At 38.0% G+C, this 15,897-nt stretch overlaps 1 protein-coding gene across 1 annotated transcript in view; it reads right to left on the bottom strand.

Moving 5' to 3' along the window:
* dlgap1a (DLG associated protein 1a) overlaps positions 1-15,897 on the bottom strand; it is a 96,134-nt gene that overhangs the window by 65,643 nt on the left and 14,594 nt on the right. Inside the window, exon 2 of the mRNA XM_088919010.1 lies at positions 12,109-12,323. Within this exon, the coding sequence (XP_088775136.1) occupies positions 12,109-12,323 (215 nt within the window). The remainder of the gene's footprint in view (positions 1-12,108; positions 12,324-15,897) is intronic.

The following is a 15,897-nucleotide window of genomic DNA, read 5'->3' as shown; positions in this document are numbered from 1 at the left end:
TGATAAAGAATGCAATGTTTGCTTGAATATACAGTATATAGCAGAATTCTCTCTTGTTGAACTTGTTAACAACTGTGACACACAAAGTAACGTTTTTTTTCCAAGGAAATGAAAGGGATTTAAGATTCAATCTACAGATTTTATAGGCTATAATGAATTAACATAATTATCTGGTACTTCAACACAATAAGCACACGTTTATATTGTTTCCTTATAACATTTATTAAGCTACTGCTACTGTTTCATTCATTTGCGCTTCGGTATAAATGACCATTTAACTTGTGCGATTTGTAATTTAAATTTCTAATTCACTCATGGGGCACTTAACCTTAACTAGGCCATGCTGTTTAGCAGCATGAGCTACAGTATAATATAGTGAGGAAGCAATATATTCATAGTTAAATAAAATTGAGTTTTGTAATGTAAAAACTCCAGGAAAAAAAGGAGTATTTGAAAAAGCTGAAATCAATTATTTTACTATATTAACTAGTGATAATGTACTGTATAATATTTACTGTATAAGTAAAGAGGTGTAGCTGTGTAGAGGGCTCTGTACACTAGAGGCAGTACAAGTGTGAATACGTGTAGCAATAAAATAAAATCAATAGACCTTGTCTAAGGATAGCAGCTTATACACTTTAGGCAAAATGCTTGTAAGGTGGAAAAAACAAGAGCTTAATCCTATTATCATAAATCATCTGTTTTCAAAACCAAAGAAAATATAAACAATTAATGTTGTAAAGGTCTCTTGATTAATTTTATGGGGATATTTTGCAGGACAGCCAGAGACCTGAGCTTTACTGAGTTGCATTAAGAGGAAATGAAAATAAAATCATACGCACAGGCTGTATTGTATTAAAAATTTCAACACTACTACAAAGAGGCAGAATCAAATACATATTCTGTTACTCTGGATATGTTTGGTACTTTTAATTTGTAAAGTTATAGTGAAATACACTATTATTGGCACAGAAATTGTATTTTACAATATGCAAAATAAGTATTCATATATAGTAAAATGATATGTGGTGTTAGTTTCTCTCATCCATCAGACATTTTGAATTCGTCAATCCTTCGGTTTTCTTAGCGCCACAATTTAAACTTATCTGTGTTACTTTAAATGTGTACATTTAAATTACAGCTAAATTATCATGTTGCAGTGTGGTGCCTAACACCATGTTTTACAGTGTTGTCTACATTTTAAAATTGCATTGAAAGATATCAGGCCCATCACTTTTTGGCTTAATGCCACAGAAGACAAAAAAAAAAGATTTACTTCATTGTATTATTATTGTTATCAAACAGGATTGCTATGCCAATGGCTTAAAATTGTCAGGTAAGCATCATTCAATAGTATCTTTAACTGTCCACATGTTTACCTTGTGATAAAACCTACTGTATGTGATATAAAAAACAACATTTTTACTGGGTAATTGAATAGTCAGTCAAGGAAGATAGCTTGCGAATGATGTTTATACACATTTGAGGGTTACTGTTAATAAATGTGCTGCATCAGAGGAGCTTAATTTGATACAGAATATATGTGTGTATATGTGGCTGGAAGGTTGCTGGTTCAAATCCCTCGGCCGGCACATGAATCCTACTCTGTGCTCCCACCCCTGAGCAAGCCCCTTAACCCCAACTGCTCCAGGCTGACCCTGCACTCTGACCCCAAGCTTCTCTCTCCCTGTCTGTGTGCCTGTGTGTCTCATGGAGAGCAAGTTGGGGTATGCGAAAAGACAAATTCCTAATGCAAGAAATTGTATATGGCTAATAAAGGGATCTGGTCTTATCTTATTTTATTATAATCTCACACTTCTACTTCCCTACACGTATAAGATGTCCAGGTGCAAATGGCGCTGCATGGGTCTTTCCTAGCTGTCCTCCCTCCACCCCCAGCTTCACTGCTAAAGCACTTTCTCCCTAGCTCATCCTGCATATGTGACAGCTCTGATCTCTGACCAGCACAACTTTTTTAGAATTTTATAGCATTTGTTTTAATCACAGATTAATGTATTTTGCACTCAGCACCACTGGTACCATACCTTCATCTTGTTCATCTAGGAACAGAATCACTTTCTTACCTCTTAAGCCTCAGTCTTCCACTGAAAACCTTCCTCAGCACATTTTTTTAACTTCTCCTGGTGTCATCAAGCCTTCCACAATCTCAGAACAACTGCGGCAGTTTCATCTTCTCTTTTCTTTCCTTTTTCTCTCTTCCTAATCCTGCTCATTCGACTCTCCCTCCTTTCCCTTTTTTTGCTCCGTTTATGTGGTCCAACCCACTGCACCTACAGCCACAGCCTATATATGTTGTTTTGTCCTTCTTTTCACTGTCCCCATAAGAAACCCTAGTTGCTGACTCCTACTCTGCCCCTCAGATAAGGGCATCCTTATTCATACTCAACTTTGTCCCTAGCTCCCCTAGAATCCCAAAAGTGCTACGGAGATAAGTGCCCCCACTAAACCCTCCTTAAGTTGGTGTCCAACTGGAGTGGTATTGGCCCTCAACTCTTCCCCCCTTCTGCTGCCCACCACAGGGTTTCAATCTCAAGATAGCAGGTCCTGCTAGTGCTGCCATCTGTTCCCTGACTTGTGTTCTATCACCCACACTATATTTGCTTTTCATTCACTTCACTCAACAGTTGTGTTTCTCCAAAGCACTATCCAAATGTATTAGATCAAACAAGCTCAAGCCTGCATTACAATATTATCATTTACTCCATGCTACAGCTGTGTTCTGCTTGGTTCTTGCAAAACAGCAGCCGAACCAACTCGCTCCGATCTCAGTGGTCAATATCTCTAACAGTGTGTTTTGGAGATTCTTTTGGGGAGATTTGACAGCTCTGATCTCTGAGCAGCACTGTCATTTTATCCACCAGGCACCTTTAAGCCAGTGTATTAAGTACATCCCTTCATATTCATCATCTCATTTAGTCATTAGAGTATGACAGAACTACTGAAGTGAAAATTATGGCTCCCATATTGGTGTCTTAAATGGAGAATTCCCAACTTCATCTACTGTATATAGTGCAGTCTGGTTCAGGTAAAAGCATTTGAAACAGAGCATTTAAGAAAACCACTGAGTCATTGTATCTGTCCGCAGAGGGAGATACTCCGTATGAAATGCTGAATTTTTTTGTGATATTCCTCAAACTGAAAAAGTGCTTGAGATGTAGACTCAGGTATATGAACATTATTAACACTGAAATATTATGGTTGCATTGGGAACAAAATAAAAGTTGCTACATGTACTGTAGTCAGTTATTTAAATAATCCTAGTTGGGTTTTTATATTTTTTACTAAGACAGTTAAAAGAGGTATGTTTTAAACTATGAGATTAATGTCACTATGAATTTACAAGTGTTAGAAGGAGGACATTATTACTGAGATGAGTCCTAATGCTTTTGGGATTAACGCCACAAAAACACTAACATCTGGTTTGAAGGTGACACCTAATGGAGCCTCCTCCCTAATGGAATGAGAACTAACACCATCAAAAGCACTTAAATGTTATATAAAAAGATAGTGTTAGAACAGTATTTTATTTGTCCTAATAATGACAACTAACTGCTGTTATGAGAATCCTTAAATTCTAATCTAGTGTTTTCTATTTTTTATAGCATATTGAAAAACAGATCTAAAAAGGGAACAGGGTTCATTCTAATGATTTCCAGTTATTAGTCATTTCATTTGCAGTCTATTTTAAATATGCACAGTATGAGTTTCTGAGTTAAGTAGATACTCATTAAAGTTCAAGATGTAAAATAAACTTGATAGCGCACTTGAGTACAAAATGAATCCAGCAACCATATTCTGGAAATAGAGTGAAATGCACTTGGGTTTCTAACATTAAGTTAAAGCTAATGTGTCTGAAAAGTGAGACACCTAGAAAAAATCAGTTCTAAACCAATAGAGACAACTTATATAGATGGGATTTAAAACGTGAAAGGTCTACGGAAAGATAAAATCTTTACCTGAAATCAGAAAAATTAAGAGTTTAAACTATTGTAAAACTGTTTCTGCTGTAAGCCTTTTGGGAACCTTTTCCAAGAACAAAGGAAAGTTAAAATTGAGTGCTGTATATTCTATATTTGGATCATGAGGGATTTAGCTATGCATTAAACTTGATGTGGGGTAGACCACAGCTTTTGGTGCACTGGAAAAGTAATGATTTTTTCAATCTGTATGAGTTAATTTAGCATCAGACTACCACAGACAGTAACTTGCACCACTTGTAACCTCAACTCATCACATTTCAGATGTAGAGGAAGTTCGGGCCTGGTCAGCACTTGAATGGGACTGAGAGAGCTCTACAGAAGCCTGGTTGCTGCCGTGAGTATAAGTGTAAGTGGACAACTGGGGGTGCTCCCCAGGACCAAAGTTTCTAAAATTAATACCCCAGTATGACAAGGAAGACACAGGACACTGTGCTACACCCCCAGGAGTGTTCACCGGTGTACAGTATAACCAAATTCTATTTTCCACATATTCAGTCTGGCCTTTCCAAAATTCCCCCTTAATTCAATTGGTAAAGTAATTTTTTACTCATCCATCTGATCTGCTGTATACTGGGTCTGCTGTACATCACCACTGTGGGTCATTCACTTCAGGGTGGACTTTGGAATCTTTGAAACGGAAAGAGCTACATTAAAGCAAGACGTTATTACTGTGTATGATTTCCTCACTACAACAGACGCACAGGTTTCCTCTTACAGGCAAAAAGAAGTGAAAATAAAACAACAAACTGTAGCAAACTGATATAACACACCCATTGTCCAAAACATATTCATAATACAACACTCTCAATCTCAAAAAGTAGTCTTCTTAGTTGTAATAGAAATTACAACTTAAATGCTGTAGTAAAAAACAACTTGTGGCAAGATTGCTTGGGACATTATGGTGTCACAAAATAAACAAAGGCAGCTGATGTTTTCTGAAGTCTGCATCAAAAACCCACTGTGCTTCCCGAATGTGTACCTTGTTGAAATAGAGTAGATCTCTATAAAGAGTCACAGTGACATCCATAACCAGCTCACTACACCTACTAGACCTTATTAATACGATGAGGTAAGATCTGTCATTGGTGCAGAATTTCACACCTTCTGCACTCATCACACATCACGCCTATCACTTCCTCATTAACAAAGGAGGAAAAAGCCAAGAAACTACTTGCTGCCAAAGATCTAGATAAAGTGTGGATATATTAATTATCTGTGGCTCATCTTTGTAAAACACAGATTTTTTATTCATGTACTCTGCAAACAAAAAATAGGGTTACCAAACTCGCAGAGAGTGATCTTCTACACTACTGCTATGAGCAACACAGCTTTATATAGAATAAACAGCCTTATTTGCCATTGAAGCTTTTCCGAACATGACCAACAATTAGTTTTAAGACTCAAAGACTATAGTTGCTTAGAGACAGAAAAAGAAAATGTCTCTAAAAATAGACTTTAGTGAGGTTTACATGATCTCTGCAAGCATCTTCTTTATTGACTGACTGGGCATGCCAACTAAGTTCATAAAATTCTACAGAAAGACTTATGATGTCAGGGTAGGTCAAACTTAATAGACTGGATAAGCTTCAGGAGGTGTCGAAGATGAAACTCGCAGCAGGATTTGTATTGTCATTTCATCATGGCCCTTTCAAAGCCAGGGACATGAAATAAAAATAACTGTGAGATATGCTTAATAGTCCTCTGTGGCATGGACAGCAAGCTTTCTATTAGACAGTAGTGCACGTTTCTAACCGGTGATATGGAAAAAAAAATCTTTTAATTTGATTTTTCTTATGCAAAGTAAGGTTTTTAATATGCACCATGCTGCTAAATAGCTTGAGTTAATAACATTTCATTACAGGGAAACATTTCAATTGTCTCATCTTTCCCACTTTCTCATATTTTAAGCACAAATGTATTCTTTTCCTCAGGTGTTTACATTCTTGAAATTTGCTGTCGGACTGAAGAATATTAAAGACTGTCAAACGCATTATTATTCAATGAAATATATTGTTATTGGTATATCTATTTAATTATTTACAATATGAATGAAAATGTAATTGTGTGAATTACATTGTCAATGTTTATTTTGGTCAGTAAATACAACAAAAGTCAGATAAGACATAGGGAATTGGAAGAGTTCATGCTTATGTTTTTCCTAGATATGAATTCATCTCCGGACATCATCCTGAACAGCCCCTGCAGTTAAGACGATATAATGAGACTCCTCTGTGTACAGTCTGTAACACTCCAAATCAGACTGATTGGAAAATTCCCTTTTCTTCATTTCATACCTCAGTCAGATTTGTGCTCTTTTAAATGAACTTCACTTAGCAAAACTCTAAACATCAAATTAACCAAAAATTACTTTTCACAAATAAAAAAGCCTTTTCACAAATAAAAAAAGCCAAAAGCTGAACAATAATGAATGAAGTTAAAGCCTGTAAATAACACTAAAAACAGAGGAAAGTTGTTTTCCTAACAATGTTTTTGCATAAAGTATTTATTCAGTATATAAAAGTATTTATAGGAATAATCATTTTTATATCTGAATATCTAAACAATATTCAATACATAAAAAAGCTACATACAACATCAGGTAAATTAGGAACAAGTATTTATTCCATGCTGAATAATTTTTTCTTCTTTTTTTTTAGCATGGAATAAACTCAATACCTCCCAGCACTGATTTGTCCAATATATATTGGATAAATGATCAAACAGAATAAACTTTACTTTCATATAATTTTTTTACCTTTAGCTATATAATTGAATATTTAATCACCCTCAGCGACTTTATTAGTTAAACTTCAATCATGTCTTCTTCCGGGTATAATGTGTGCTGTACTCCACGTCAACATAGAAAGATTCAAGTGTAGTTTTATCTTATCCTCTCTGTGTAAGCTTTAACTTCTGCTCCATTGAGCATTTTTGTAGTTCTTCTCTAAATTTACTGCAGTCTAAAACGCAACTGTATTAGCGTCACTAGGGTAAAAAAAAAACACTAATTTTAGAAAAGCAGTTACTACAGAGGATTTCAATAAGCATTTCAACAAACATCATCATCTGAGTTATCACGTGGCCCTGGAAGAATGCTTCCTTTTGGGACAATAATCCAACAAGGTGATCCACAACATGGAGTATAGGGACCCCCAGTCTTGTCAAAGAATCAGGTGTGGATCCAGTGCTGTATCTGCAGTAAAGCAGTGTTTCATCCCAAAGTGCGTTACTTTAAGAGGCCCCATTAGAGGAGACTCAATTCATCCAGTACTAAACCGCTGAACCCACCACAGTGATGCACGGCATCCATTCTACGCCACACCCCTTCCTCCCCCCACTATAGATGAGAGATTAGAGACTTTACTCCACCAATTTAAGAAGGGCTTGTGGAATACAGACGCATGAAGATGTCATAGCAAATAAACTTAACATCCACGCACTGGTGTAGTACTATGAAATGTGTCTCTCAGTGTCGAAAGACTTCCTTAGGTGAAGAAACCTCCGCGGTATGCTACTTCTTCACCTTCTCGCCCGCTGGAACGAAGGGGACAGAACTTGCTCCTGGCTAGCCCAGGTCAGACAGACCACCTGTCGAGGTGACAGCTGGGACTGTGAATGTTCAGACAAGGTGGCAGCCACTAACGAGTGCAGGGTGTGAGGACTAGTCACGCGTCATGCTGCCACAAGGTGGCACTCTTGGCGGCACCAATGTGATGCGGGCTGACTCACATAACCACTCCTGTGGAAGAACTGATGAGAGACGAGTTCGGCTCTGACCATCAGCTACGGGTTTCCAAATTCACCCGACCTCAGATATGGAGACTTCTGGTTATGGATACAGAAAAGGATCGGTTCTATCACTAATGACGTCTCTGCCATTTTTGAATCTGCCACTGTTGCCATTCCCAAGGATCTGCTTAGGCCCATATCTTGAATGATACAGTTCACAGTCCCAGTCATGGTGGGGTTCAGTCTGAACAGTGACAGTAACACAGCAACCCCTGGTGGTGATTCTTCTCCCTGCCATCCTACACTGGTGATCTGAGAAATTATTTGGATGGTTATTCTTGTCGGCGATAATTGTTTTGTTTTAATTTTTTCTTCATTTTTTCCCAATAAATCAATACTTTAAAAATTTCAATAAATCAACTGTCCCTCCTCTTCCCACCCTCAACTAACAAAACAAAATAATATTTACAAAATAAAAATTAGTAAAAAAATATACTGTACAAAATACGGGCTCCCCAAGGATCCCACACTGCAAACCCAGAACCTAATAAAAAATATATCCAACTCTTCAATTCTGATAATTTTATTTGTATTTTCCTCTTCTCCTAGTCCGCTTTTCTTCTTTTTTTTGTCAGTCGTAATTGTAAGGCTTTATACATTTTTAAAAACGTTATAAATAAAAAAAAAATAATTACACTTCCAACTGAAGGGCATTAATGGCTAGAAATCAATTAAATCAATTTCTCCACAAAACAGAACTTGAGGAAGTAGAAATTGTACAAGGTTAATCAAGGTAAAACCATACTTCATCAGTTGACACCCAATTGTAGATTAGCATTCTGAAAAAGGGAAATACTGCAAAGGACATAACATGGCTCAATATAATCTTGTAGGAAGTTGTAAATTGACTGTGTGTAACCTAAATAATACATTTTGAATGATTTCCAGTGATTTTCAGATTAAAAAATGCTTGGTTCCTAATCATTTAATAATGTGCAATTGCTTTTTAAGTAGCCTCTTAAGTCATCCATTCCCCTTAAAAAGATAACAAATTTATAGTGAAATGTGATGTAAATTATTTACACTGTAAGATTTGTTAAGTCTCATACTCAAGTAAAACCAAAATGCATTTCCTTATGTCAGAACAGAAGCCTTAAACCATCCCCAGGCCAATAAAAATAATTAATCACACCTTCAAATGCTGTGCTGTTAGTTAACCAAAGGCATTCTTGGCTCTTCTAGTGATAATGATGGCCATTTCTGCAGAGATTTTAATTGATATTTGTTCTATGGAACATTGCCTTCAAATCTTTTCACTCAAAGACAAGGAACTATTCTATTTTGTTGCTTGTAAGAGAAAGTATCAGCATTGCACTTCATTACTGCCTTATTTTAAAAGGAATAACTTTATAACTCCATGAACATTGAAATCTCTCCAAATTTACATATGGCCTAGACCACATCAAGGTTTTACACACTGAAAATTTGATTCACTGTGTAATACAGAAAAAAACAAAGACAGCTTTTTTAAAAACCACTATTGGTTGCAATGAAACATTTCTCATCTTCACTATCACTGTGAATGGTTTCTCAATTACTCCCTACTAGTATGACAGTGAACCTTTGAGCTGGTCTTGGTTTAAAACCTGCAAGGAAATATTACACATGGAAAGAATATATCATAGTGTGGTATAACACAGGGGCGTGTTTGGTGTGGAGGCGGAGCCCTGGATTAAGAGTGATCCGTTGCCTTAGCAACCAACTCTGTCCTGGCTAATTAAGGACAACCCACAGCTGTGGGGGCCCTTTAAGACACACTCAGCACCCCCCGGAGGGACGAGCAAGCAGGGCTCCAGTCTGGTCAGCCCCGCAAGGGGAGAATATTCCAGCGACAGTCCCGGAGGGGGGTGTGACACGAGCGTAAGGCCGTCATTTTGCTTCTTTTTATTTTATTTTTTTTGCTTCTTTTTATTATTTTATTTTTTTCCTCCCCTGTCCCTCCGTGTATAAGATAAGATCATTTTATTGGCCATATATAATTTCATGCATTAGGAATTTGTCTTTTTGCATACCCCAGCTTGGGGTCAGAGCGCAGGGTCAGCCATTTATACGGCGCCCCTGGAGCAGCTGGGGTTAAGGGCCTTGCTCAGGGGCCCAACGGAGTAGGATTCCTCTGCTGGCCATAGGATACGAACCAGCAACCTTCCAGCCACAGGCCCAGATCCTGAGCCACAGAGCCACTGCTCTGCCACAGGACAATATCTGCACCGGGACAGATTGAGTTCTCTTTGTGTTTTGGCTGCATGCTCCTTTTCTTCCAGACAGGTCCCCGTTAGACTGGGAAAGTCCTGCCTGGACGCCGCAGTTCCAAGTGATGCACTTTTCGTTTTCCTTTTTTTGTTTTTTCGGTTTCCGCTAACCTCACACCGGTAAACCTCTGCCCCCTCAGAAGTTACAATAGGAATTTGGAAGGATGCCAGGAATGCAATACAAAGGGGTATACAGGGATAACCCAACAACTGTATGAAAGACATAATGATGTGACTTTGTATTTTTTTGTAATGAATGAACCCTACTTGATGGTGAAGGGTTAATTCATCCTTTTCCATTTTTCGTAAATGCAGTAGTTCAAGAATAGTATATGACAAACAGCACAATTTAGATGTTCAGACTGTACTTCCTATAAAAGGTACAACTGACTAAGTAGGTACCACCTAATTTTCACAATAGTGGCAGAGTCAGGACAGGACTCACTGGTTTTTAGTGCAAACCTGTCACTCCAGCAATCTGGAAGAACACCCCACCAAAATCTGCTTTTTTCAGATGCCCAAGCTTAATCTAGGGCTATCTATTATGTCAGTGCATTTATTACAAGAATCATATAATAAATAAGACGCAAATGTTCAAAAGACATGGTCATAAAACCCAACAAACAGAAACAATATGCTTTGTTTGAATTGTGCTGTGGGAAGAGCTAGCCTCTTAATAAGCTTAAAATATTTTAAACAAACAATTCATATAAATAAATATATGTATTGGAATAAAACGCAGCAGATTTCACACCTGCTAAATGTTCAATTTGCTTAAGTAATTTTGTCGCGTAAAGATGCAGTTGCCTGGCTTCCTTTAATAGAATCATTAGCATTTAATCCAAAAAAAGAAAAAAATGTAAAAATCTAAGGTTAAATCGTAATTCTATATCACAGTACCAAGCAATCAGCAGTGGTATTTTCTGTTAGGAAATTAGGAATTAGGAACTCGGATGGTATAATGTTGGGCCTCTAAAAACAGCCAGGACAGCTTGAGGGGGTCCAGCTCGTATTCCACATGGTCCAGTTCCCATCAGAACTGAGGTCTGAGGAGCAGTCTGCTAAGGAATGCAAAGGACGTTGTCTCTTGTAAGTGTGCGTTCTTGTACATTTTCAAACCAAAATAAACCTCACAAAATATCCAGCGTCTGGAAATCCCCCCAAGTATCGAAACCCTTCAGCACGGCTGCCCAATGTGCAGTCCAAACAGATCAGGATAAAATGAATAACTCTGCTGCTCCCCTGTTAGGGTTTGAATGGTTTGTCTCCTGTCTGCGAACTCCCTACACACCTCCGCACCTCCGCACCTCCTGCCTTCCTTCAGTTGTGAATATGAGGCTGTGAACCCTGGGTGGCTCTGCTTCTCTTTCTGTTGTCACAGGGCGAAACAATGATCTCCCAGCCTATATTGGATCTTGCATGTCAACGAACACTTTCAAATCCTGTCTTACAAAGCCCTTTTATACTCAGCATACTTTTATACCGCTGAAGTTGTGTTCATTATGCTTTTGATGGAAACGTACAGTAACTTACACATGAAAGATTATATGTATTTAGATATAATTTCTTTAAGTGTAATGTTGAGTGCAAATTGCTATAAAAATTCCTTTCAACACGTACCTTTTTGTACACAATTGCGGATACAGTAAAAGAGCACTGCAGTGGGGAGAGCTTTACAGATAAAATTCAGAAACATTTGCAGCATTTGGCTTATACCGGAGACTTGAAAGTATTATCAACGATTTACAAAATATCACCCTTCCTTGTCTCTGCACGCTTCTGACCGGAAACACCCAGCTGAGAAAGAAAAGTAGTAAACAGGAGCAACCACAAAACAAGGATCTTTAAACAGCCAGAGCACAAATCAACACCGAACACTCTTGCTTTTGGTACTTCTCACTGTGCTTTTGGGCTCCTCCCAAATTGATATTAAATGATCAATAATGTAAGGCAAACCCAAAACACAGGTATGATTATAGTGCCATCCCTCTCGTGGGCATTTTAACCGGGAGGTCTCCAAAGCCACGTACAGACTGGCTGGAAACTGAGTAACACCTGAAATGGCTTACTTGAGAGTGGTCAGCTCGGTCAGAGACGGCTGGGTGGCCTTGAGATAGCTCGCTCTCCGCGCCTGGATCTTCGGAGAGGGCTTCGGGCTGGTGTCCGAGTCCCCACTGTCATCGTCTCCCATGGCTTTTATGTAGCTGCCGCTGCGCATCCGGCGGCAGGGGATCTCGTCGTCCTTACCTGAGGGTGCAAAGCCACTCCATTCATCCTGGGGGACCTGCGGGGATGCGGAGAGCAGGTCTTCAGACATTTCTGGCACTTTGCGCGCTGGGATTTCCTGCGCTCAGGCAGCTTTGCACTCCTTCTTTATTTACTGCATTCTCTGTCTGAGCAAAGTAATTAGATGTTCTTGTGGTTATGCCTGATTGAGCTAAAACGCCTCCTTAGCAACCTGGGCATCTGTTTCAGCAGAGTCACCTGCAAGCGTGGCTTCATCAGCAAGGCCAGCCATGAGAGGCATATTAGAAAAAAGCCATGAGAGTCTTCAGAAATGCACAGGCTCAGCTAATAAATATGTCAACATCCTGGTCAATGAAGTAATCAGAGACATGCTTTTTAATTGAAGGTAGTGACACTTGCGGTGCCTGAAGGGGGAAATTCATTTTCAGGTCACCAAGAATAGGCCGACTTACCAGACAGCAACTCACTCATAATATCACCGAAAGATCTCGTCGCTTTGGATTAAAAGCTTTACACTTGTGTTTTTTTTGGTAGGATTAATGTTTTCGATTTATAATCCTTCAAGTACAAATTAGAAATAAATTATGATATGATAACCATTTTGAAAGAAGTATTTGCTGTCCCCAGTTGGATCCGACCAAATACTCTTGTGGCCTTTCAATGTGATAAAAATAAAGTAATAAAAACCTTTTTATAACTTAGGAAGCTACACAAAATCATAAATAAATGTCAAACTCTTTGGAGGGTTTTTTCTGGCTTATAATGATATTGGTGTTGTAGTCGGCTGCAATTGTAGAAGTGATAAATAACTAGACTGCTACAGTATATAACCAATATGTAACTTCCTATATTCTTAATTCTTGTCACTGACATTCTTAAAATCTATTATCTTTCTAACTGCAGAAAGCTCTGAAGTTTAATCGCGAGTTCACAGATTTCTATATTCCTTTATTTCTATCCAATAAAGCAGTGGCTCTCAAACTGTGGTACGCATACCAGGAGTAACAGAACTATGGTAATATGTTTAATGAACCTTTGGAATGTCACACAGTTCTTCATAATTTTATTTTTTAAATTATACCAAATAAAAATATTTAACATACACCCTTGGCTCAACAAAATGAGCTTTTATGTACATTCAGTCATTCTAACAATGTTAATTGCAAGACAAACGATGAACTGCAAAGCACCTTTGATGTGTGACAGCTAAGAAAAGTGATTGCCGGTCAAGCATTTACAGTTCCATACTTCAGAGGCTCATTCTGCCCCCTCTGGCATCACAATGCTATTTTTCTTACTCCACAAAAAAAAACAACCTCTTGACAAGAAACTAAAATAAAACGTAAATGGATTTCTCTGAAAAATGTAGTCCCTAAAAAATGCATGATCTAAAAGCTCTTAATCAGCTTCTATTTTGTGCTTTTTTAAGGTACCTTATATTTAATATCCCATAAAAGCTGGTTGTCTCGATATGGAGCCTTTCTCTTCTCCCCTCAGGAGGACAGGAGAAGAAGAGTTAATGTGCAAAAGCTCTACCTTACACCCCTTTTCAACTCTGCTACAGTATGTCTGGTGGCAAAACACCTTTTCCAAAGTGTTTCAGGACTGATAAACCACCATATGTGTTAGACATCTTAGAATGTATTTCCCTTGCCTTATGTTCAGAGCTAGAGGCATCAGAGTGGTGATTATGCACTAGTTCTTTCTTCTTCATAGTAAAATCTCTCGAAGGAAACTTTTAAATGGGTCAAAGTTTTATTTTAATGAGGGAAATCGTGAGACGCTGTCAGACTGAGCACTCTCTCAAGCTTCACCAACAATTAATTTCAACCATAAACCAGAGGTTTACTACAAAAGCAGCGCCTTTTTAAACAAAAATAAAGCGGGACTTAATTATTGCTGGTTTGCAAAGATATTTCTATTTTCTATTCACAACGACCAAAATTTTTACCTGCTTTAGTTTACAATATGTTTTTACAAACAAAACTGTTACAAGTTCTAATGATGTTTTCAGAAACATTGTGTGGCTGGTATCTGTAAAGTACTCAAGGGAAGGAGGAATATTTAGTAGTTCAGGTCATAACACTGGGATCTTTCCCAATGCTGTCTCTCAGTACTAATCTAGTTTAAGCGTGAAATGCCACATTCATACAATACACTATAATGCCATACGTTGGTCAGTATGAATAATACATTTATTACATCATGTCACTTCACACTGTCTCCAAAAGTACTAATATAGCCCAATATTAATCATTTTATTTCTCAGAATTCTTTTCTCTTGGTTTATTATAGTACAAAGTGTATCCAGTGCCACACATAATGGTCAGAGACCAAAAATATTAAGTATACTCCCAACACTGAAATAAGCAACACAATCATTGAATAGCCAACTGCTTCTTCCATGTCTCTAAATAAGTCAAAACTCAGTGCAAAAATGACTTAATAAATGGCATTCATTGATCACATGATCATGTGATCTCATAATCCCAACATATATCTGGACTGGAACTGGTTGAAATGCAGTTATTTCTTGACAATGGTATTCTGGCCATCTATCAAAACTGAAAAATGGAAACGGATCCCTATCATTATCATAATTAACAGGTTCAATTAATTGATTCACTTAAATTGATAAATTCTTCAGGTCCTTGTACATACACATATACAGTGGATATAAAAAGTCTACACACCCTTATTGAAATTGCAGGTTTTTGTGGTGTAAAGCCAGAAATCAAGATATATCATGTCAGACATTTTTCCATCTTTAATGTGACCTTGCAACCAACAAAATTCAAGAGAAAAACAAATAGATAATTATTAGGAAAAATAATTGAAATTAAAAAACCTACAACACCCTGGTTGCATAAGTGTGCACACCCTTTTATAATGGGGGGTGTAGCTGTGTTCAGAGTTAACCAATCACATTCAAAATCATGTCCAAAGGTAAGTAGCATACACCTGCCATCAATGAAAGTGACTCTGATTAACCCCAAATAAAAATCAGATGTTCCTGTAGGATTTCCTTGAAATTTCCATGGTTGCATTGTACTGGGATAGCCATGGTCCACAAGGAGCTGACAAAACATCTACGGGATCTTATTGTGAAAGGTACCGATCAGGAGAGGGGCATAAAAGAATATCAAAGGCATTGGATGTACCTTGGAGCACTGTGGAGACTATCGTCAATAAGTGGAGAAAATGTGGCACCACAGGGACATTGCCAAGATCAGGACAACCCTCCAAAGTTGATGACAGGACAAGGAGAAAACCTATCAGGGAGGCTACCAAGAGGCCTACAGCAACATTAAAGGAGCTACAGGAATTTCTGGCAGGTACTGTTCACTCCTTGCATGTGACAACAATCTCCCGTATTCTACACACGTCTGGGCTATGGAGTAGGGTGGCAAGACGGAAGCCATTTCTCACAAAAAAGAACATCCAAGCCCATCTAAATTTAGCAAAAAAATACATTCAATCACCCTAAAACATGTGGGAAAATGTCTTATGGTCTGATGAGACAAACGGTGAACTTTTTGGCCTTAATTCTAAAAGATATGTTTGGTGCAAAGACAACACAGCTCATCATCCAAAGAACACCATACCTACTG

This window comes from Atractosteus spatula, chromosome 6 (assembly GCF_055471065.1).
Source record: "Atractosteus spatula isolate fAtrSpa1 chromosome 6, fAtrSpa1.hap1, whole genome shotgun sequence".
Lineage (NCBI taxonomy): Eukaryota > Metazoa > Chordata > Actinopteri > Semionotiformes > Lepisosteidae > Atractosteus > Atractosteus spatula.
The sequence above is the reverse complement of the archived record's forward strand: the minus strand, read 5'-3'. Positions and strand labels throughout refer to the sequence as shown.